We start from the raw sequence: 24,683 nt of genomic DNA on the forward strand, positions 1-24,683 counted from the left end.
TTCAAGAAGCTTGTATTATACCAAGAGAGGTGACACAGTACTGAAATCCCAGGATTTGGAAAGCAGAGGCAAAACCAGAAGTTCAAGGACGTTCTTGGCAACAAAACAGTTTTGAGGCCTGACTGAGCTACATGAGACCTTACCTAAAGGGACAGGTAGAAGAGAAAGAAAAAAAATATAAAAGAAAAAAAAGGGAAGAGAAAAAAGAATGTTGGGTCTTTATTCTTTCTGCTTCTACTCCCTTTTCTTTGCCCTCATTCTTGTTCCATCTTAGTTTAGATAATACACAGAAGAGAGAGGTACATGGTACATATAAGTAGGCAAGTTTTAAGTTGTTTATGAAGGCATGTGGCCAGGTAGTAAACCTAAGAATTAGCTATGTTTTTAAAATAAAATTTCACAGCTAGACAGTGGTGGCACCTTTAATCCCAGCACTTAGGAGGCATAGGGAGGTGGATCTCTGTGAGTTCGAGGCTAGCCTGGTATTCAGAGCTAGTTCCAGGACAGGCTCCAAAGCTACACAGAGAAACCCTGTCTTGGAAAAAAAAGAATTTAACTTTTTTTTTAAGTGTATAGGTGTTTTGCCTACATGTGTGTCTGTGTATCACTTGTGTGCCTAGTACCTGCTGAGATCAAAAGACTGTACTGGATCCCCTGGAACTAGAGTTACAGATGGTTGTGAGCTGCCATGTGAGTACTGGGAATTGAACTCAGGTTGTCTGGAAGAGTAGCCAGTGCGCGTAACCAATGAGTCATTGCTCCATCCCTAGAATTAGTTGTTTTTGTAGTAACTGCTCCTTTATTTGTTGTTCCCTTACTGGAGAAGGAAAACTATAAATACACATTTTTGACGCACACACCCTTCAAGTCATAGCGTGACATTTCCATCAAGGTTGTTATTCTTCTTGTATTTATATGACTTTGCCAACATTGGAGATAAGTATCAAAATCAAAATGCTCAACAAATAGTTTTAGTGTTTGGATATATTGAAATATCCTCAAATTGTGGACATCTCCCTACCCCTTTTGACACAGGGTCTGGTTAAGTAGGTTAGGCTAGCTTTAACTTACAGTCCTCTTCCCTCATCTCCCTGAGTGCCTGGATTAAAGGAGTGTGTCTCTATATCCCCCAATTTTAGTGTGTTTGAAAGAGAATTCTTTAAAATCCAAACTAATGGCAAGGGACTGTAGAATCTAAAATAATGAATATAGTAGTGAAAGAACGTGTGTGTGTGTGTGTGTGTGTGTGTGTGTGTGTGTGTGTGTGTGTGTAAGGACTTTTTTTGAAATTCCTTCAGAAAATATGTATAGGAACTTTGATGTTTCGAAGCTAAGTTTCACTTTGTAGTCTTGGCTGCTTGATATATAGCCCAGCGTGCCCTTATACTCGATAATCTTCTTGCTTCAGCCTCCCAAGTGCTAGGGTTATAGATGTCGATAACCAAATCTACCTCTAGAAACATTTAAGTTAGAGTTTTCCATTTTTTTTTGACTATTGCTTTTGAGAAAGACAAATCCTTACTGTTTTCTTAACCTTTGGTTTACAGAGATTGATCAACAAGCTGAAGAGAGTGACCAAACCCAGCAAGCACAAACCCCAGTTACCACCAGCCCATCAGCGTCCAGCACGACTTCCTTTATGAGCAGCTCCCTCGAGGACACCACAACTGCCACCACTCCTGTCACCGACACAGAAACAGTGCCCGCGTCTGAGTCTCCAGGGGTGATGCCACTTAGTCTTCTCAGGTAGAGAAGTTGGCCTTTATGTCTGTCACACTTAGGCTTCTCAAAGCACATTGTTCCTCTTAACATAGTGTGCCAAATTAAGTCCAGGTATTCCAGAGCTGGAAAGAACCTGGGGTCATATAGTGAAAATATATCCTCATGAAAGTGGAAACACCCATCTGAAGTTAGGACTTGTCCTGAACTCTCAAAACCAGTTAGTGGTAGGTCAGGGTCTACTCCAGTGTCTGTATAGGGGATGTAAGTGTGCACCACCATACTTGGCTTGGCTAAGCTTTTAAAGACTTGTTTTCTTCAGAAAGCAAAGTAATTGTTTCCTCCTGTTTTGGGGGTGTATGTTGGGGACAGGGGGTTGGTGCTGCTACTGAGAATCAAACTCAGGACCCTTACATGTTACTCAAATATTCCATTGCTGAGCTATATCTCCAGCCAATACTTGAATTTTGAGTTGTAAAGTACAAAGAAAAATCATCTACATGAAATAATTCTTTCTTTTTGGGTCTTTCCCTTTTGAACATAATTCTTTTTTCTTTTTCTTTTTTTTAAACATTTATTTTACCATTTATGCGGCATGAGAACCCACATACCACAGTACACATGTGGAGGTCAGAAGACAGCTTGGCGAGTTGGTTCTCTCCACCTTTGTATAGATTGCAGGGACTGAACTTAGCTCATCATGCCATTGTGGTAAGCTCATTCACCCTCTGAGTCATCTCAGTAGCTCTATACTCCATTTTTACTCTTTTCAAATGAGAAGAACATGTTTTAAGGTGCTTCTTCAGCCATCTCTATGTAATAAGGGTGAATTTTATCCAATGCTTACTCATTTAAGTTCATTTTTGCTTAGTTTGCAGCTTCTATACATACTGGTGAGGCTTTAGAGACCTTCATGGAGAGATTGGCTTAAGTGAAGTAGGGAAAGCAAACTAGCCTTTCCCTGTACTAGTCCTCTTGGATCGATTGTCTTTAGTCTCACTGAACTAGACAGTAGAAGGGAATACTCATCTCTGCCATTAGTGATTCTCAAGTTTTGGTGTGCAGTTTTCCCACCTAGGAGCTATTTGAAAGTTCTGGGATTACATGCTCTAGGAAACCGGATTTAGTAGGTATGTAGAGCCCATAGTTTGCATTCATTACATTTTCCGTGTGTGTGTGTGTGTGTGTGTGTGTGTGTGTGTGTACACTGGTCTTCAGCTCACATTTTTTGAAAGTTGCCACTGTATATTTGTGCAGACGAGCACTGGTGCACACCTGTTTATTAGCTCTCTCATTTGAGTCACAGTCCTAGGAGCTGCTGATAGGTTTTTAATGCTTCTGGCAATTTCAGAATTTCAGAATTTAAAAGTGTTCACAGAGAATCTGTGACCTCTTATCTCCTTTGAGGCTCTGACTAGAATAGGCATAGGATCAAAGGGTAGAATCATGCTCTTTGTTGCCATAGGTGCCCACCAGATGACTTCCTCTGTTTCTTTAGTAGTAGAAATTGAACTCAAAGATACACTCCTAGAATTTTCCTTTCTTCTTAGTCTTTGTTTCTCTACTACTGGCTTGGATTTGATTGGAACTACAGTTACCTCCACAAGACTCAGTGAGCTACTGCTCCCTCTGTATACCATGGTTGATTGGATAAACAGGGCTCTTCTGAAGCTAGATAGTGCTTTGATTGCGGAGACTAAAGCTTGGTGGTAGAACACTTGCCTAGTGTATGCAAGTGGTTCTACATTCAATCTGCAGCACCACAGAAAAGAAAATGCTCCTACTTTGGGGGACAGATCTGGACTTGACTCTTTGATTAGTGTCTACCTTCTCAGTGTGAGAGGGAGTGCCTATCCTTTCTGTGCCTGTCATTCATATACTGTTTATACCACCTTAGTGTCAACATGTTAACTCCCTCTGGCATATCATGCATACCCACTATTTTTCAATTACGCTGGGTAACTGGACACTTATTCTTTCTGTAAGTTAATACCTGAGATCAATATGTTAATTTTTTAGCTAGTGGATTTATATTTGAAGTAAGCATCAGTTCTCCTGATTGTTTTTTTTTTTTTTTGTTTTTTTTTTGTTTTTGTTTTTCGAGACAGGTTTCTCTGCAGCTTTTAGAGCCTGTCCTGGAGCTAGCTCTGTAGACTAGGCTGGTCTCGAACTCACAGAGATCTGCCTGCCTCTGCCTCCTGAGTGCTGGGATTAAAGGCGTGTGCCACCACCGCCTGGCTCTCCTGATTGTTTTTGTTATGGGGTCTTATGTGTCCTAGGCTACCCTTGAACTTCATAAAAGGCCAGGGATGACCTTGAACTCCTGTCTCCACCTCCCGATTGCTGGGATTATAATATGTGCCACCACACCAAGTTTTATACAGGGCTGGAGATTGAACCCAGGGTTTTGTGCATACTAGGCAAATACTCTACCATCTGAGCCACATCTCTAGTCTAAGTTCCCTGTCCTTAAAATTCTTCTTTAGTTTCTTGACTACTATATTCATACCAAAATACCCTTGTCACCTTGATATTATAGTAGAAGAAAAACTTCATAAAGGCAAGGATTGTTCATTTCTTTTGTAATTGCTATATCACTCCCCAGTATGTTGCTGATCTTTTTCTAGGAATATAATATTACTTTCATAGTTAAGAGTACCCTATGATATAATTACTTTTAATACTGAAGAATCTTTCTTTCATCACCCTCTATTAAGTTATAGCTAACTTGTGCTGTCTTCCAGGTTCTAATTTCTTCTGTAAGAAGATTCATGACATGCCTGTTTCTTCCCAGTCCCAATTGAGGTTTTTTTTTTTTTTTTTTTTTTTTTTTTTTTTTGCTAATCATTGTTATTTTCTTAAAGGCAAATGTTCTCTAGTTATCCAACCACCACTGTACTTCCTACACGTCGTGCACAGACTCCTCCAATATCATCACTACCAACCTCTCCTTCTGATGAAGTAGGAAGAAGGCAGAGTTTAACTTCTCCTGATTCCCAGTCTACAAGGCCAGCTAACCGCACAGGTAAATCTGCTGTCATGTACTGCAGTACCCAAACCTCTTTGCGACTTTGTTATATAGTCATTGTGGGTTTTTTCTTAATTGATTATAAAAAGTGATTTAGTGAAAGAGAACTATACTTTCAAACTCAGTGCCTTCTATATCTTGAATTGTAGATTGAATTATGGCCATTTGGAGAGAAGTAACATCCATATCAACCACATATGCCCTTCCTTCTTTCCTTATAAGCCAATGTTCAGTGCTATAGATGTCTTTCTAATCATAACTTCATTCATAACCCACACAATTATAATGTATCACAAGGACACATCAGAGAAATCCAAATTGAGGAGCTTTACACAAAATAACTAGGCCGTTATTTTTCATGTATTGCAGTTGTTTACGAGCAACTAAGGAAGCTGAAGTTCAAAATCAGCCTGGACAACTTAATGAGGCTTTGTCTCAAAATAAAACGTGAAAGTAGAGTGGGAGAGTGCTGGCCTGGAGTGTCTCTGAGGCCCTGAGTTTGGTCTCCAGTACTAGCAGAGGAAAGCCGGAGACCAAAGGATCTTGACAACCAGATAGGATGCACAGATGATCCTAGATCCATTGCTATAAAGAACTTATCATTATATTAGAGAGTGGGAGCTAGATCAGTTGATGACATCTTCATATCCAAACTCTGTCCATAGTTGTAGGAGTTACCTATTAACATTCAGAGAACATAGAACTTCTTGTTTGCTGTTAATTCTACATTAGTTCAGGAGAAAAAGATTTCTTTGTGCACTGCTTGCAAATTTTGTATATTTTAATTTTTATTACTAGCATATTTACTTATCTGTACAACAACCCTATATTGCTATGAAAAATTTAGCTGTATTTGCGTTTTTAAACAGAAAGTAAACAATCAATTTAAAAAAAAAAAAAACTATTGTACTTGCCTCAAAATAATGATCCTTCTGCTTCAGTCCCTTGAATGCTAGGATTGCTGGCATGTAATTCAATACCTAGTTTTATTTATCTTATTTTATTAGTAAATATGTGTTGAGTTTGAGTAATTCTAGGAAATTGAAGTCCCATGGTTATTATGTGTACACTTGGCGTATGGTGTGTAGTAGTCAAGCCCATTTTTCTCTTTCTTTTGCTTCAGCCTTGTCAGACCCAAGCAGCAGACTTTCAACCTCTCCTCCTCCCCCAGCAATTGCAGTCCCCTTGCTGGAAATGGGCTTCTCTCTTCGACAGATTGCCAAAGCCATGGAAGCTACAGGTAAGATATGTTTTATAGTTCAATATCTGTAGATATGAACAGTCTTAAATGCTATTGAAGGATTTTTTAAAAGATCATCGTGTGTGTGTGTGTGTGTGTGTGTGTGTGTGTGTGTGTGTGTGTGTGTGTGTGTGTGTGTATGTGTGTGAGAGAGAGAGGCGGGGGGAGAGGAGAGAGAGAGAGGAGAGAGAGCAGAGCAGGTACCTACCAAGGCCAGAAAAGGTCATTGGATCCCCTGGACCTGGAGTTATAGGCGGTTGTGAGACGCCTGACATGGGTATTGGGGATGGAACTTGCATCCTCTGGAAGAGCAGCAAGCACTCTTACATGCTGAATCATTTTTCTAGCCCCTCTTCTTATCTTTCTAAGGTTTTAAATAGCAGATCTTTTATAAAATCATTAGAACAAGCACTCTTAAACTAATAACATAAGTCATTGTTTACTTTATCCATGTTCAGTATCCCACACTGCTTCTCCCTGTACAGGTGCTCGAGGAGAGGCTGATGCCCAGAATATCACTGTTCTTGCTATGTGGATGATTGAGCACCCTGGGCATGAGGATGAAGAGGAGCCCCAGCCAAGCAGCACAGCAGACCCCAGACATGGAACAGCAGTTCTGGGAAGTGGTGGGAAGTCCAATGATCCCTGTTATTTGCAGTCACCAGGCGACATCCCATCAGCTGATGCTGCTGAAATGGAGGAAGGCTTTAGTGAAAGGTAAGATCCTGGTTTACTTCAGTCTTCTGTGTCATACGTCGTTCCTCTAAAGCCTCATTTCCTTCCCTTCATAATTGCTTCTACTGCTGTATAAATTTAGTAAGAATATGAAAAGATTGGCATTTTAGTTATAATCTTATGAATTTTTTTAATATTAGACATTTATTTAATTGGCTAAAAAGTACTTCAGTGCTAGAGTGCTTTCATAGAATGCACAGGGTCCTGGGTTTAGTTCTTAACACTTCCAAAAACCCAAAATGCCAGCTGATTTAATTAATGAATTTTATATAAATAGACTTGTCTGTCTCATTTTAATTAAATTCATATTTCCATTTATTCTAAAGTTTTCTTCAGTGCTGGGGACCAAATCCAAAGTTATATACATGGTAGGCAGTTATTCTAACACTGACATATATAAATATACTCCCAAATCCTGTAGCTTTTACTATCTAGTATTAGTGTTTGTATTTTTTAGCTGTGAAAGAAAGTCTATATACCCTATGAGATATAATAAATAACCTAAAATTTTTCCTATAATCACTTTCATTTTACATTTCTTATGACTATATTTTCTTTTTTATTTTAAAACTTTTATTTTATGTTTATAAATATTTTGACTGCATATGTGTTTGTGTACCACATTCATACCTGTTGCCTACAGAAGCTAGAGTGAGTAGCAGATCCCCTAGAACTGGAATTACAGACAGTTATGAGCTGTGAATGTGGGTACTAAGAACCAAACCTGTGTCCTTTGGAAAAATAACCACTGCTCTTAATCATTGAGCACTCTCTCCAGCACTGCCTTTTTGATTTTTAATTTTTATTTATTTTTTATCATTTAACCATCAAGTTCTGTGGTTACCAAGACTTTTATCTTATATAGCTTGTAAATTTTTCTAATAAGCTCTATGAATATCTTCTTAATTTAATTTGAAGTATGTTTCCCCTAGGCACAGTTTCTCATTCATTTTAGATGTTAAGTATTGAATCATTTGTCATTTAGTTTGAAGTTATTTTCTCTTTTGCTGTGGGGTTTGGGATGATACTTCAGGCTTCACACTACGGGCAAAGCCACCTTATCCATTTCTGATCCTGTTTGATTTTAGACATGAATTAAGCATTATTTTATTGTTGGCAGAATCCAGATTCAGATAAAATTAATGCCCAAGAAGCAGTGTATGACAGACCTAAAACTAAAGAGTTTCATAAGGAATGAAAGATGTTTCAAAGTTTTGTCATAGGCTGAGGGGATAGCTCAGTGGTAGATGCTTAGTATGCAGGAGACACTGGGTTTAATCCCCAGCAACTCTTTTCCACCAAAAATGCTATATGCTAATCATGTCCATTTCCTCATTTGATACTGTCAGTATTAAAAAACTAATAAGATGGTTTTATAACCAAAGACATTGAAAATGACAAAGTAAGCAAAAATATTATGTTGGTATTGTATTTTATGATATTCTATTATGGTGGTATGTCTTCATTTTAATTAAAATGTTTAATCCATAAAAACCTGCTTAAGGGATGTTAACTCAGTTTGTAAAGTACTTGCAATCTGAGTTTGTTTCCCAGAACCCTTTTAAAAAAGTCCCAGACACAGCCAGGTGTTGTAGTACATACCTTTAATCCCTACAGAAGGATGTGGATTTTTGAGTTCAAGGCCATCCTGGTCTGCATATTAATTTCCAAACTAGGCAGAGTGTATAGCAAGTCCCTGTCTCAAACACACACACACATACATCCTCCCCACACACCACACACACACACACTGTATCACACACACACACATACACACCACACACACACACACACACACACACACACACACACACCACATCAACATCATTTAGATAGGTAGAGATGAGTGGATCCACAGGACTCACTAGCCAGTCAGCCATCTAGCTTCCTTAGATAGTTCCAGAACAGTTAGAGACCCTGTCTTAAGAGGGAAAAATAAAGACAGTACCTAAAGAAACAGCATCACACACATTCTCACAGACATACATGTGTACCTACACACAAACTATTTTATTCTTAGTGATATTTGGGGGAAAAGGTAATACTACAAGGAAGCTTGTATTTTTGCTTTCTTTTCATGAGAGCGTTAAAAAAAAAAATGTGTTCTCTTCAAACTTGCTTTTGTAGCCCTGATAATCTGGATCATACAGAGAACGCAGCTTCTGGAAGTGGACCACCAGCTAGAAGCCGCTCAACAGTAACAAGAAGGCACAAGTTTGACTTAGCAGCTCGTACATTGCTTGCAAGAGCAGGTAATTATTTTTTACATTGCTCTCTTGGTAAAAGATCTAATTTAAAAATCGTTATGGAAACAGCAGTAAAGAAGATACAAGCTAAAGGCTAAGTGAACTCATTATTGCTACTTCTCAGTGGAGCAGCTGTTTGCATATAATTTTGTACACTATATTATTTCACTAACAGTCATAGCATGTATTCATGGGGTTATCTTTAAGTTGCCTCAAATATAGAAGGCTATGGTGGCCCTTTGTAGATTTTGAAGCTCTTCTCTCTGCTTTTAGTCAGTTACAATTTGAGAAGTGATGGTGCATATTTAATGTTTAACGTCAGTAGTCAGAAGCTTCTGGGAGGGGCACTGTACCACACAAAAGATTTTAGAGCCTCACTGCTAGGCCCTAAATAAACAAAAATAAATTCTCTCAATACACTCATAAATTCTAGGATGGGGGGGTCATGAGAATTTATTTTCTTTTTATTTTCTGGTTTTTATGATACTGGTGATTGAGCCGAGAGCCTTGCACATTCTAGGTAAACACTCCGCCACTGAGATATATCTCTTCCATTATTTTATCATCATCATTATCATCATCACAGTGCTAGGGATCACGCCCAGGGCCTTATACATGCTGTGTAAGTACTTTACCACTAAGCTATATCCCTAGCCACAGGGAATATATTTTCCAAAATAGAAACTACATTATTCATTGTTAAAAAAGAATTTTATTATCAAAATATTAATACATAAGTGATGATTTATCTGATAATTTATGGGAACCATGAAAAAGGAATTTGAGACTTGTCTAGAAAATATAAGCATTTTTTGTATGTAGTACCTTATTTAACCTTACCAGTAAGTAGCCTGAGAGATGGTATATTTTCTAGATGAGGAAGCATGTGATAGTTGTGATTTGAGGTATATGCTCTAGAATCAAAAGAAGTAGCTGAGGTAGGTTCTCTCCTACATGGGTGGCAATTAAGAACTGGCGAAATAGTCAATATTATTTTATTCATGCAAATAAAATACCTCTTTTGTTTTGTTCTGAGCGGGGTTATACCGCTCTGTGCAGGCTCACAGGAATCAAAGTCGGAGAGAAGGAATATCTTTGCAGCAAGACCCAGGGGCGTTGTATGACTTTAATTTAGATGAGGAATTGGAAATTGATCTTGATGATGAAGCAATGGAAGCTATGTTTGGACAAGACCTGACCAGTGACAATGATATTCTGGGAATGTGGATCCCAGAGGTACTGGATTGGCCTACCTGGGTGTGTGTGACTGCAGCGGGGGCTGCTCTGACTTATTTTCCTGCCCTCCTGTTCATACAGCTTACTAACAGCGGCCTTGTCTAGAGTTGAAAAAGCCTTATATCTCATCCTGAGGTTTAGGGATTTAATGCTTTAGCATTGCTTTGATACCTACAGACTGATAAGAAAGTCTCTCATTGCTTTCTCTGTGTGATTTTATTGCTTCTCTCCCCAGACTAGATGACTAGAGCCGTATTGTGGTAATGTTTCATTGTGATGTTGAAGAGTAGTTTCAAAACTTGACATTAGGCCCTACTACATACTGCTGAATTATCTAACATGGTTTCTTTACTCACATTCCTGAGTGCATGCTCTTCTTCATAGATTCTTTTTAATCAGTGTAAGACCTTATTTGGGGAACCAGTGCCTACCCACATCTTATAATACCCTTCATCCAGGGACAAGGTTCATGTGGGTCTATGTGTATACATTATTTAGCAATACAATTTTATAGTAGGGAGGCTAAAAAACTCATTGATATGACCTTTTATCTGCTTGATTAGATTAATAACATAAATGAATCACCGTAGAATATCTTACTAATTCAGAAAGTAGGTCTTATTTTATGGCCAGGTGAAAGTGTTTTCACTAGAGAGTTTTTTTTTTAATGGCTTGAGGCAGATTTAAATTATTGAATTCTTATTTTCAGTATTTTTTTAAAAAATATTTATTTATTATGTATACAGTTAGCCAGAAGATGGCACCAGATCTCATTACAGATGGTTGTGGGCCACCATGTGGTTGCTGGGAAATGAACTCAGGACCTCTGGAAGAGCTGAGCCATCTCTCCAGCACCCAGTAGGGTAATCTTAATGTTATAGTTTAAGCAAATAAAAAAGAGGAAAGATTATGTGGTCTGAATTCTTATTTGAAAAAAAATATGTAGCATTAATGAACATCCTTGTACTATTATAGGATATTAAAAAGTAGATAGTTTAATATCAAAAATAATCTACCTCTAATGCTAAATTGACCATAATTTGGTATAAAATCATTTTGTGCAGCATGTTTGTGAGTCTGAAGACAGGGAAGAAGTGGTGGTGTGTGAACTGTGTGAATGCAACGTCGTCAGCTTCAATCAGCACATGAAGAGAAACCACCCTGGCTGCGGGCGCAGCGCAAACCGCCAGGGCTATCGCAGCAATGGCTCCTATGTGGATGGCTGGTTTGGTGGTGAATGTGGGAGTGGAAATCCATACTACCTGCTGTGTGGCAGCTGCAGGGAGAAGTACTTAGCTCTGAAGACCAAAACCAAGACTACAAATTCTGAAAGGTACCTTGAAATTGTGTTTTAAATCCCAGCCTTCTTGAATGAGAACATCTTATTCTGTTAAGACATGGGAACTGTTTTTGTTTTTTGTTTGTTTGTTTTTCCCCTTCATTGTAAAGAATTAGTTTTGACTGAATTGGGGGCAGAACTTATGGAGGTCAAGGAATTCCATTCCCAGCAGATCTGGGAGCTGTTTTTAGTCTCCTGATACCGCAGGCATAGTGGCGTAGCAGCAGGCCCTTCATGGCAGTTTGACTGTGTCAGCCATTAGCATCTTGGCAGGTTGTGATCAGGATCTTCATAATCCTCTGAAGTGTAGGGTCAAGACTTCAAGTTGACCTTTTTCAACATACTTCTGGCGTCTTAACTAAGATATTTTTCTTGATGTAAATATGTACTGCTCTGTTGAAATAAGCTTCTATGAAAAAAAGGACTCGTGTACTTTATATACTTAACCTCTAGTTCTGAAACTTTTAAATTTTTGACACTTCCTAGGACAGAGTTTGATTTAAAAGAGTTATTGGAGGTGACCAGAAATGTCCCTAGTTTTTGTTTTTTGGTTTTTTTGGGGTTTTTTTTTTTGTGTGTGTATGTGTGTGTGAGTGTGAAGCAGCCGTTGATCTGTAAGCATGTATGTACGTATAGTAGTAGTTTTTACTGCATTTGTCCTGTAACACAAGTCACTTTTTACTTCTTGCTGCTTTATTAATGAACTCTTACAATATTCTAATGACTTAATTTGCAGTTGGGTACTAACTTTTATATAAAAACACAATGTTCTTCATGTTTGGTGCAGGTACAAGGGACAAGCTCCAGATCTAATTGGCAAGCAGGACAGTGTGTATGAAGGTAGTTGTTTTGAGAGCTTCCTTATTTTACATGTATTTTTATGGATACTCCTTGTTTAACATCTGCTACTAAATCTTACCCTCATGTGTGTTTGTGTTTATGTGCATATTAACTAGAGCTTTCCTTCAGTGCATCAGAGGTTGCTTGATAACAGCATTCTGTCCTTGAAAGTCAGGAGAAAGAACCCAGGATCAAATGTTAGCCTTACTATAGAGTGCTAATTTCTTTGCGGTTTGATATTTTTTTTTTCCAGAATGAGAAAAAAATATAACATTTTAAAGTTTTTCCATCCTAATTGTGGAAAAACATTGAGATGAATGTTATTTGTTCTTTGTTTTTTTTCTTTTTGGTGCACTCGTTTGCTTGAATGTTTATTAGCTGAAGTCTCTATGATCAGTCGCAACATCTGCTCTTGCTTTCTTTGGATTTGATTCCACTTCCCTTTCCTGTAGTTTCACATGCTTTAGGAATGCAGTTTACTCAGGTCTCCAAAAGATGGTGCTGTAGTTCGTTTTGTGGGCCTTGACTTTTGACTTGAACATTTTAGATGATTTTAGATGTATCTTAAAATAACCACTCTTAGCAGAACTATGCCATCTTTATGTTTACATGCCATATGTTTATTTAAATTCCAGAAGATTGGGACATGTTAGATATTGATGAAGATGAAAAATTAACAGGTGAAGAAGAATTTGAATTGCTTGCTGGACCACTTGGTTTAAATGACAGGCGCATTGTGCCAGAACCAGTTCAGTTCCCTGACAGTGATCCACTAGGAGCATCAGTAGCAATGGTCACAGCTACCAACAGTATGGAAGAGACTCTGATGCAAATTGGTGAGCTGAAAGGCCGATTGTCATTGATCTTGTTGTCTGTTTTAATACTTTTCTTAGATAGGTAATAAAACTAATGATTTAACTCCTCTTCACACCAACAAGTCTCTTTAGCCATTTGATGGGGGAGGGACATGGAAAATAGGCCAGAGATTTAATATGAGGTTTTTCCTCTGTTGTTTTCCACCAATAGGATCTTTCATTGCACCTGATTGGAGTATTGATTTGACTAGACTGGCCAAATTCACATGTGTATGCACTCTCCTGCAACACATATCCCAGAATTTAAAAATTAGCTCTATTAATGACATAGCTCTTATGTGTATTCAAAGTGTATTTTATTTATATCCTTTCTTACGCTGGAGAGATGGACCAGTGGTTAAGAGCATTTGGTGCTCTTGTAAGATGACCCTGAGTTCTGTTTCCAGCTCCCATATGACTGCTCACAAGTGTCTATAACTCCAGTTTCAGGGGATTTGTTGCCTTCTTCTGGATTCCTTGAGCACTGTACACACATGGTGCAGTACATACATGAAGGCAAAATACTTGTACACATAAAATAAAAACAAAGTATTTTTAAGAAATACCTTTCTCATATCTGTTAATATCAGAAGTGACACATAAAAAGAATAAAAAACATATTTAGTAGAAATTTTCTCTTATTAACTCAGAAATCTTTCAGTTTAATATCTTTAAGTTTTGCTAGTTCTATCTAGGTGAGCAAAATACATTTCTTGTTACATTTCTTTGCAGACTCTATTTAAAATGTGGTCAAAGAATTCAGTAGTCCAGGTACTTTATCTTACTTTGTAAAGAACTGAACAAAATCCCGTTTTCAGGTTGCCATGGCTCTGTGGAAAAGAGTTCCTCGGGAAGAGTAACATTAGGAGAGCAGGCGGCAGCCCTGGCAAACCCTCATGACCGAGTGGTGGCTTTAAGGAGAGTGACTGCTGCAGCTCAGGTCCTTCTGGCCAGAACCATGGTCATGCGAGCACTGTCTCTTCTCTCGGTCAGGTGAGTGCTGTGTCGAGTGATGCAGCTACTTCTGAGGGATTCACACAGGAGTCTGGGAGGGGAGATGGAGAGCTTTCCAACCTTGAAATATGTTATTGAATGAACATAGGTTAGACTTAGTCATTATTGGTATTTATTCAGTTCCTGCTTGGCTCTTTTGAGCTTGAAAAAAATACCAATTTAGTAACAGAGTCAGTTGTATATCTTTTTTGTTGTTCCAGAAATTGAAAATTAAGCTGTTCCAGTTGATACTAGGTAAAAATTAAAAAGTGAATGAGTATTTCTGCAGAACTCATATCATATAAAGATTAAAAATAGACAAGACTAACATATAGCTTTAGACCTTAGACAGCGGTTACTTCTGAAGGCCCAGTGGCTTTGAGGAGTGCCCAACAAGCTTCTGAGGTGCTGCCAAAGTTTTGTTTCTTGACGTAGAGGGTGGCTACCTGGGATTTCCAGACTGAAAGTTCTCACTCTGTTGACATTTTTAATGGCATATTCTAGTTTATTGATAACTCTCAGTGCATACAATATTCATTATAAAGAAAAAGTTTAGGTGATCATTTCAGTTTTACATCATGTTTTGATATAAGGACATGTGGGACTAATGAAAAAATAACTAAATAACCTTTGTTTGCTTTTTGTCTTTGATGATGAGGATGGTATGTATGTGGGGTGCAAAACTGCCCCTTAAGAAACCTTTCTTCAGCTGGGCGGTGGTGGCGCACGCCTTTAATCCCAGCACTCGGGAGGCAGAGGCAGGTGGATCTCTGTGAGTTCGAGGCCAGCCTGGTCTACAAGAGCTAGTTCCAGGACAGGCTCCAAAGGAACAGAGAAACCCTGTCTTGAAAAACTAAAAAAAAAAAATAAAAGCAAAGGAAAGAAACTTGTGTGTGTGTGTCTGATATGCTTTTTTTCCCTGGCAGTGGTTCCAGTTGTAGCCTGGCTGCTGGTCTTGAGTCTCTGGGGTTAACAGATATCCGTACACTGGTTCGGTTAATGTGCTTAGCTGCAGCTGGAAGAGCTGGCCTTTCCACCAGCCCTTCTGCTATGGCAAGTACCTCAGAGCGCTCACGAGGTGGGCACAGCAAGGCCAGCAAGCCCATTTCTTGCCTGGCCTACCTGAGCACAGCAGTGGGATGCCTGGCATCAAATACTCCAAGTGCTGCAAAGCTGCTAGTGCAGCTGTGTACACAGGTAAGGCAACTTTTTGGCATTCTTGCCCTGTTTTTCTCAGGGAGTCTTAAAGAACATTTTGAAATTAAATCTTTTTGTTCCAAAAATATGTAAAAATTAAATTGTTTGTCCCAATTGCCTCTTCAGAACTTGATTTCTGCTGCAACAGGTGTCAATCTCACCACAGCCGATGATCCCATTCAGCGGAAGTTTCTACCCAGCTTTCTCCGTGGAATTGCTGAAGAAAATAAGCTTATAACCTCCCCAAACTTTGTTGTAACTCAAGCCCTTGTGGCATTACTGGCAGACAAAGGAGCCAAACTGAGACCAAACTATGATAAGTCAGAAGTAGAAAAGAAAGGTAGGTTTCATACTGTTTGAGTATAGTCTTCTAATTGTCTTGATTCATGTTTTAAAAGAGGTATGGTTTTGCATTGTTGTATGTGATAAAGGACATTTAAGTTTAGAACATAAAAGAATTACAGAGATAGCTTTGGTATTTGAGACAAGGTCTAACTATGTGGTCCCAGGTTGGCCTCACACCTGCACTCCTCTTACCATTGCCTCCTGGGTGCCAGGATTTACAGGCTCACACAGAAGTGGAAATGAGTGTTTGGAAAAATGGACCAATTGGTAGTGTTATAGGTAACAGCTTGATTTGACATAAATGATAGGATTCTTTAATACAGTTTAAGTAAAGATAGTATTTAAGATAATATTTTGAAAGAACTTCTTAAATTACTATTTAACCTTTGCTTCAGTCAAGAACATTTAGCTGAGATTGGTGGACTTTGGATCCATTGATTTAGTTCCTTGACTAGCTGTCAAGATCCATTTTTAAAGTGATTCATGTTTTTGGTACTGAGTATCATAACCCAGGGCCTTGTGCGTCCTGATCATGTGTTGTCACTGAGCTGTAACCCTGGTTATGTCCTTGCTAATGTGCTCTGTAAGCCGCAGACACTGGGTTGTTATTCTTAAGGGCCTTTTTTTTGCTTTTGCATAGGCTAGAAAGTGATTTCTGCTGTATTCCCAATCTAAATATTTAGAGCAAGGACTATTGATGTATAATAAAATATTCATTTAAAGTGAATCAGATTTATTATAGAATTTGATGTGAGATACTTTATATCTTATATGCATACCTTAGTATACTAATTGCTTATAAAGAACTAATTTATAAAAGAAATGGGTTAACCCATTTTTGTTTGTTCATCACCACCAACTCTCACCTGGGCATCATTTCATTGTTTTGTTTAAGCAGGTTTTATTGCCCAATTGTATGCCCATCCTTCCTATGATCCTTCTGCTGTAGGCCCTCTGGAGCTGGCTAATGCCCTGGCAGCCTGCTGCCTCTCCTCTAGGCTGTCCTCACAGCATAGGCAATGGGCTGCTCAACAGCTTGTGCGCACTCTTGCTGCACATGACCGTGACAACCAAACTGCTCCACAAACACTCGCCGATATGGGAGGAGATCTCAGAAAATGCTCTTTTATCAAGTTGGAGGCTCATCAAAACAGAGTATGTATTTTTAATATAAAGTGTATTAATTACCTGTCTGACTGCTCAGAGTGTAGGTCTCCATGTCTCTTTTCTGTGTCTCTTTTTCTCACACATATATACATGATTATTAAGATTTACCTAAGTAGTTACCAATTCTAGCTTCTTTGTGTGTAGGTTGACAGAAAGAAATCACTTCCTAAAAAATGAAGGCTTATCTATGCAACAAGGGACATTCCTAATCTATTGTGGCTGACTAATATAGTGGGCCTCTGAATTTTTGTTTTGTTTTGTTTTGTTTTTCCTGGAACTAGCTCTTATAGACCAGGCTGGCCTCGAACTTAGAGATCCATCTGACTCTGCCTCCTGAGTGCTAGGGTTAAAGGTGTGCAACATTACCGCCCAGGAGGCCTCTAAGTTTTTAAGAAGCAAGTACTGAAATATATTAATTGATTTAAAATTATTACATATTCTGTATTACTTTTAGAATATATATTTTAAAATTTTTAAAGATTTTTTTTTTTGATTGTGGTGTGTAGACGAGTAGAAGGGATATGTGCATGTGAGTACATACCCATGGAGGCCAGAGACCCCTGGAGCTGGGGTTACAGGTGGTTGTGAACTGGCCAGAATGAGTGCCAGAAATTAAACTTGGGTCCTCTGCAAAAGCAGTCCAGGCCTGTAGCCACTGTCTCCAGTCTCATGGGAAGTACACACCAGCATCAATGCCATCTGGAAGGGATATGAGAAACGTGTGTGGCAGCTTGCTCTGCTTCTTGGAGTCATTCCTTCTCAGCATGTGAGAATGTTTATCCTTATTGAATTCAACAGGATTTTAATAGGGAGCCTTTAAGGTGACTCATTGGATTAAAATGTTTAACACCCAAACCTTATGACCCAAGGGAAACTCATACTATTGGAGAGAACTGACTCCCCAAAATGCGACTGCCTCATGTTCACTGGGCATATGTGTTCTTCCCCATTCACACATATAGATCTGATAATAAATAAGATAAAAGTTTACTAAAAGATTTTAATAGGTCTCAAATAATTTGAAGGAATTTGGGCATAGTACTTTAAAGCTATATTTCAAGTAGGTATTTTACACTGGACAGAGGTGGCGCACGACTTTAATCCCAGCACTCGGAAGGCAGAGGCAGGTGGAACTCTGTGAGTTTGAGGCTAGCCTCATCTACAAGAGGTAGTTTCAGGACAGGCACCAAAGCTAAAGAGAAACCCTGTCTTGGAAAACCAAACAAACAAACAAAAGTAGGTATTTTACAAGGCATTTAAAAAATGAAACAGTGTATATTGGATTGCATCATGGATATTTTTTAAAGTTTTATGGTAGATAACTTTTGTATAGAATTTTAAATGATGAAGTCCTTTAAATCAAAACTTGACTTGGCTTATCTATTTTAACTTTTCTAGGTAATGACATGTGTTTGGTGTAATAAAAAAGGCCTACTGGCTACAAGTGGCAACGATGGCACAATTCGGGTGTGGAATGTTACCAAGAAGCAGTACTCACTGCAACAGACCTGTGTGTTCAATAGACTGTAAGTGCTTGTTCCACTGGCATAAAGCTGAGGCCGCTGTTAGCATGCCTCGGCTTGGTGGTGTTAACGTAGTCCATTAAAATAGTAAAATAGTAAAGGTTTTTCTTTAAGAATAGTATTTCTAAATCTCCCAAGAGTATATGTTTAATTTTCCATGGTAGTAATTCAGAAAGTAAAACATTAATAGTTTAAATTCTATTTAAGCTTATTAGAAATTAGCATAGGGCCTACTATTAAATGCATGCTTAGTTATAAATATATAACAGTATACTAATTTTCTGGGAAGGACACTTGAATGCATTGGCACAGGGAACCACTTCCTAAATATAACCCCAGCAGCACAGACACTGAGAGAAACAATAAATGGGACCTTCTAAAACTGAAAAGCTTCTGTAAAGCAAAGGACACAGTCAACAAGACAAAACAACAGCCTACAGAATGGGAAAAGATCTTCGCTGTCCCCACATCAGACAGAGGTCTGATCTCCAAAATATACAAAGAACTCAAGAAATTGGACACCAAAAGAACACTTAATCCAATAAAAAATGAAGTACAGACCTAAACAGAGAACTCTCAACAGAAGAATCTAAAATGGCTGAAAGACACTTAAGGAAATGCTCAACATCCTTAGTCATCAGAGAAATACAAATCAAAACAACTCTGAGATTCCATCTTACACCTGTAAGAATGGCCAAGATCAAAAACACTGATGACAACTTATGCTGGAGAGGTTGTGGGGAAAAGGGAACACTTCTGCATTGCAGGCAGGAATGCAAGCTGGTGCATCCCCTTTGGATGTCAGTGTGGCGATTTCTCAGAAAATTGGGAAACAACCTTCCTCAAGACCCAGTAATACCACTTTTGAGTATATATCCAAAGGATGCTCACTCGTGCCACAAGGACATGTACTCAACTCATAGCAGCTTTGTTTGTTATAGCCAGAACCTGGAAACAACCTAAATGCCCCTTGACCAAAGAATGGATAAGGAAAATGTGGTACATTTACATAATGGAGTACTACACAGCAAAAAAAAAAAGACATCTTGAATTTTGCAGGAAAACAGATGGAGCTAGAAAACATTATTTTGAGTGAGGTAACCCAGACCCAGAAAGACAATTATCACATGTACTTACTCATAGGTGGTTTTTAAACATAAAGCAAAGAAAGCCAGCCTACAAACCACAATCCCAGAGAATTTAGACAATAAGGACACTAAGAGAGACTTACATAGATCTAATCTACATGGGAAGTAGAAAGTATAAAAAGACAAGATCTCCTGAGTAAATTGGGAGCATGGGGACCTTGGGGGAGGGTTGAAGGAGGAAGGGGAGAGGCGGGGAGGGGAGCAGAGAAAAATGTAGAGCCCAATAAATATCAAAAAGAAAGAAAGAAAGAAAAAAGAAAGAAAGAAAGAAAGAAGAAAGAGCTGTCATGCAAGGTCATGCTCATCTTGAAAAAAAGAATTTACATTCCAAGCTGTGTCTTATCATATAGACTGGATATTGTGAAATGTTTTTTTTTTTCAACTCATAGAGGTAAGTAATACAAGACTAAAATGTACATAAAGTATCAGCTTGTTTCTGTGATCCTTGCCAATGCCTTATGTGATGTACCACTGCTTGTACTAAGTGGACATGTTCTGCATTCCCACTTCAACTTTTTCTTGGCTCCTACAGCTCCACGATGGAGCTCAAACTGTATGAAAATTATTACATAGCCTTTTGTTATTTAGTCCTTGCCTTCCTACTAATCTTGGGGCTTCCCTATATGTTCTAACTGAAGTCTTTCATAAACAGAAGTGTGACAGCCCCTTCAGCTTTTGTTCTTTTAACCAATCCAATCTCCTGTAAAGACAGAAGAGTTCAGATTATGTTATTAGTTGTCTTTTCCGGCATCCTATTCTCAAAATCTGAGACATCATGGGTAATGAACAGATGCTTACGTGCTGCTGTGTTATAAACATCTGCAGCCTTATTTTCCACAGTCTGTACAAATTGCCTAATTCAAAATCAGTGGCATCCATGCCATCAGTCAAGTGGTGAACGGTGTGTCTCTCAAAACATGCTTCCTTACTCCTGTGTCCTTAATGTTATTTCCTTTCAATCCACTCCATTGTTTCTTTTAAGCTTTAGCTATGAGGACAAATGAACAACACATCTTTTTAATTGGAGCTCTACCTGGCCTCTCCAAAGTATTAACTACTTTAATTATGTTGGCATTTTTGTCTCATTCAAAATGTGTTAGTCATTCTACAGAGACTTTTAGTGTTTTGCTTTCAGTTGCTTCCAAATAAATAAGAGGCTTTCTTAGACTTTGTCCTGTCTCAAATGTTCATTTAGTTTCTGATCATATTAGAACAGCTGGAAAACTCTCCAGGCCTGTTTTAGTACACTTTTTTTGGGCAACATCTATACTGTGTGTGTGTGTGTGTGTGTGTATGCTGTATATACATGTACACAATATAGTACATCTACACTGTACTGGGAGACATAATCTCATATTTTATCAAGTCTCTAAATCATTTTGAGACATTTGTGTTCATGTATATTTTCTATTTGTTTATATCCTATATTCCTTCCTTATTAAAAAGAGATTTTATTTAAAAAAAAAAAACCCAGTATACTAATTTTCATCAGTCTTCAGTGATTATTTGGGAGTTAGAGTAATTATTTTGTATCGACATGTTACATTCTTATAGTACTGTAACTAACTGTAGCTATTTCTTTTGTTTTTTTAATTGACTTAGTAAAGTTTACTATAAAACGCTTTCAAATAAAAAAAAAATCACATATCGATGCCAGACAATGGTGGCGCAAGCTTTTAATCCCAGCACTCGGGAGGCAGAGGCAGGTGGATCTCTGTGAGTTTGAGCCCAACCTGGTATACAAGAGCTAGTTCCAGGACAGGCTCCAAAATTACAGAGAAACCCTATCTCGAAAAACAAAAAAGAAAAAAACAAAATCACACATTGAAATTAACCAAGCCCAATGTCTATGTATCTCATTGAACTTCTGTATAGTCAGGACAGCTGGCACTATTAAATACACTTTATGTGCATATTTACCACAAAAATGGAGACTCTACAACAGAGTTAGAACTAAAACATAATTAGCTTTATATACTTCTTTAAAACTCATGTTCATTACCTACATTTATTCCTTCCTCATCTCCTAATATTTAGCCTTTTTGTTCTCTTTTCTGTAGATTATACTATACACACATGTACATTTGTTTGCATATATTGGCTAGATTCCACATATGAAGGAAATCATGTGGGTTTTTTTTCTTTCTGAGATTGCATGATCTCACGTGATATTATACATTCACTTTCCTACAAATTTTGTGATAAAGTTTTATTTAGATCTGAATATTATTCCATTTTTTATAGACATTAAATTTCATTATCCATTCATCTGTTGATAGACAACTAGGTTGATACCAATTACATTACAGTAAAAACAAACAAAAGCCACAGCAATAAATATGTGAGTACAAATATCCTGATGGTAGAATATGGAGTTCTCAGTGTATGAATCCAAGAGCTGAAGTAATTAGGACATATGGTGTTCTGTTTTCATTTTTTGAGAGCTCTCCAAACTAATTTTCACAATGGTTATATGAATTGTCATCACAATCAACGGTGAATTTAGTGGTTTCTTTCTCTCCATGGGTATTCCTTTCCTGAGACCTTATATATACATTAGGCATACAGAAATCAGTGTATTCTGAATAGTACCTGTCTACAACCCATAACAATTCTGAATATTTTTGCTGACAAATTCTGTCTTAATTGTAAGTAATTGAAGCATCATTCTTTCATAATTGATATCTTCTCTGTGATGACAAATACTGCTGATAAAGAATATCCTATGATAACTGGCCTGGGTGCACCCCTTGCTTTAAAGTTTAAAATCCAGCTCATTAAATTTAGAAATGCAGATGGAAATTATGTAAGCAGAGACTGCACTTTTGTTTCCTGACTGCCCAGACCCAAATAATCACATAGAAACTGTATTAATTACAACACTGTTTAGCTTATTAGCTCAGGCTTATTATTAACTAGCTCTTACAACTTAAATTAACCCATAATTCCTATCTATGTTTAGCCACATGGCTTGGTACCTTTTCTCAGTGCAGCATTCTCATCTTTCTTGCTCTGATCTGGGTAGTGACTGACACTCTCTCTCTTCCTCTTCCCAGAATTCTCCTTGTCTGGTCACCCCAATTATGCTTCCTGCCTGACTGCTGGCCATTCAACATTTTACTAAACCAATATGAGTGACAAATCTTTATGGTACACAAAACATCCCACAGTAAATTACACACTCATCTATTACATTTTAGGGAGGGGGATGCTGAGGAAAGCCTTGGATCACCCAGCGACCCAAGCTTCTCACCTGTTTCCTGGAGTATCAGTGGCAAATACCTGGCTGGGGCTTTGGAAAAGATGGTGAACATCTGGCAAGTTAATGGTAAGAGTGCTTTCTGAGGATGCTGTCCTGGATACCACTCAGCCTTCCTCTCACTTAGTCATGTAGGCCAAGCAGTGGCTTGGCTTGGCTTTCCCTGGAAGTCCATGAACTTTTCAACAGCTATGAAAATCCTACACAAGATGCACTTTCTGAAAGTTTCAGATTCCTACTGTGGTAAACCAAAGCTGCTTAAATGCAGCAGTAAATAGGCCTTAAGGAGAGGTGGTAGTTGCTAGGGCTTAAGCTATGAAGTAGCTCTCTCATTTATGTTTCTTTCTGTGATAATTTTTTGTTTTGTTTTTTGATACAGGATTTCTCTGTGTAAAAGCCTTGGTTGTCCTGAAACCCCCTTTGTAGACCAGGTTGGCTTCAAACTCTTCCTGGCTCTGCCTCTCAATTGCTGGAATTAAAGGAGTGTGCACTATGCTTGGCAGAGATAAAATTTTGACTAGGCATTTTATATTTATTTGTTTATGTGGGTGTTCACATATACCATGGTATGGAAACCCGCCTGCCTCTGCCTCTTGATTGGTGGGATTAAAGGTGTGTGCCAACACACACCTTTAATACCAATACCAATACTTGGGAGTCAGAGGCAGGTGGATCTTTGTGAGTTCAAGGCCCCTCTAGTCTACATATGCCATACATTCAGATATATAGATATGGAAATAGGACTTTCTGTGAGTTCAAGGCCTGTTCTACAGAGAGAGTTCCAGGATAGCCAAAGCTATACAGAAAAACCCTGGCCTGAAAAACAAAGTAAAACAAAAGAAAGATGTGTGCCACCACATCTGGTACTTACTTGTTCTTTTTTCTTAAGAGTTAAATGAGTGCGAGTTAACATTTCTCCCCCTGTAGGAGGAAAAGGATTAGTAGATATTCAACCTCACTGGGTATCTGCCCTGGCTTGGCCAGAAGAAGGTCCAGCTACAGCCTGGTCAGGAGAGTCTCCAGAGTTACTGCTGGTTGGTCGGATGGATGGGTCTCTAGGGCTGATTGAAGTTGTTGATGTGTCCACTATGCACCGCCGAGAACTGGAGCACTGCTATCGAAAGGATGGTAAGATGTTATTATACTAGTAACAAATAGACAAAAAGGGTTTGGGTTGAGTTTAAGTACTGAGTGAATCTGTTTCTCTCCCACTCCTTACTGTATCTCTCTGATAAAGGGAAACTTCACTTTGTTATACCATATTAGTCATTCATTCTTTGTGTGAATGACTTAACATTTTTAACAGATTCCAAATGTAACTTAAAAGTTAGAGATATTGGGGCTGGAGAGATGGCTCAGTGGTTAAGAGCACTGGCTGCCCTTCCAGAGGTCCTGAGTTCAATTCCCAGCAACCACATGGTGGCTCACAACCATCTGTGCTGAGATCTAGTGCCCTCCTCTGGCATGCGGGCATATATGGAGGCAGAATGTTGTATACATAATAAATAAATAAATCTTTTTTTAAAAAAAAGTTAAGAGATATTGAAGAGGGCAGAAAAATCATTGGTAAAAACAAGTAATTAACAACTGAGTAAAATTAAGGAAATTGGGGAAGGTGAAGGAGGAAGGTTCCTTGACTCAGCAGATAAAACAAATTCTGCCTCTGTTTTTCCTTACTGAGTACTTTGAGTAAGTGCATGTATTATTAGCAGTTGTTATTAGTTATTTGGCTGGAATCAAGTAATTCAGAGGTCACAGTGCCAATTTGATGGTATTCTATTTGACAGGAGAAATAAACATTCTATTTGTTTATT

The 24,683-nt window shown here is 38.3% G+C and overlaps 1 protein-coding gene across 9 annotated transcripts in view; it reads left to right on the forward strand.

Annotated features, from left to right (window-relative positions):
- Positions 1 to 24,683, forward strand: part of Herc1 (HECT and RLD domain containing E3 ubiquitin protein ligase family member 1) — a 183,741-nt gene that overhangs the window by 127,161 nt on the left and 31,897 nt on the right. For 6 of the 9 annotated variants that reach the window (XM_038321217.1, XM_038321216.1, XM_038321222.1 and 3 more), the window contains 16 exons: positions 1,548 to 1,746; positions 4,584 to 4,744; positions 5,871 to 5,987; positions 6,473 to 6,704; positions 8,850 to 8,974; positions 10,005 to 10,225; positions 11,269 to 11,537; positions 12,331 to 12,383; positions 13,019 to 13,219; positions 14,056 to 14,230; positions 15,157 to 15,427; positions 15,554 to 15,767; positions 16,671 to 16,927; positions 18,338 to 18,465; positions 22,811 to 22,938; positions 23,797 to 23,997. In XM_038321217.1, coding sequence (XP_038177145.1) covers positions 1,548 to 1,746; positions 4,584 to 4,744; positions 5,871 to 5,987; positions 6,473 to 6,704; positions 8,850 to 8,974; positions 10,005 to 10,225; positions 11,269 to 11,537; positions 12,331 to 12,383; positions 13,019 to 13,219; positions 14,056 to 14,230; positions 15,157 to 15,427; positions 15,554 to 15,767; positions 16,671 to 16,927; positions 18,338 to 18,465; positions 22,811 to 22,938; positions 23,797 to 23,997 — 2,952 coding nt within the window. The remainder of the gene's footprint in view (positions 1 to 1,547; positions 1,747 to 4,583; positions 4,745 to 5,870; positions 5,988 to 6,472; positions 6,705 to 8,849; positions 8,975 to 10,004; positions 10,226 to 11,268; positions 11,538 to 12,330; positions 12,384 to 13,018; positions 13,220 to 14,055; positions 14,231 to 15,156; positions 15,428 to 15,553; positions 15,768 to 16,670; positions 16,928 to 18,337; positions 18,466 to 22,810; positions 22,939 to 23,796; positions 23,998 to 24,683) is intronic. The other 3 variants (XM_038321223.2, XM_038321220.1, XM_038321221.1) reach the window with 3 other exon arrangements.

Source organism: Arvicola amphibius, chromosome 3 (genome assembly GCF_903992535.2).
Source record: "Arvicola amphibius chromosome 3, mArvAmp1.2, whole genome shotgun sequence".
Lineage (NCBI taxonomy): Eukaryota > Metazoa > Chordata > Mammalia > Rodentia > Cricetidae > Arvicola > Arvicola amphibius.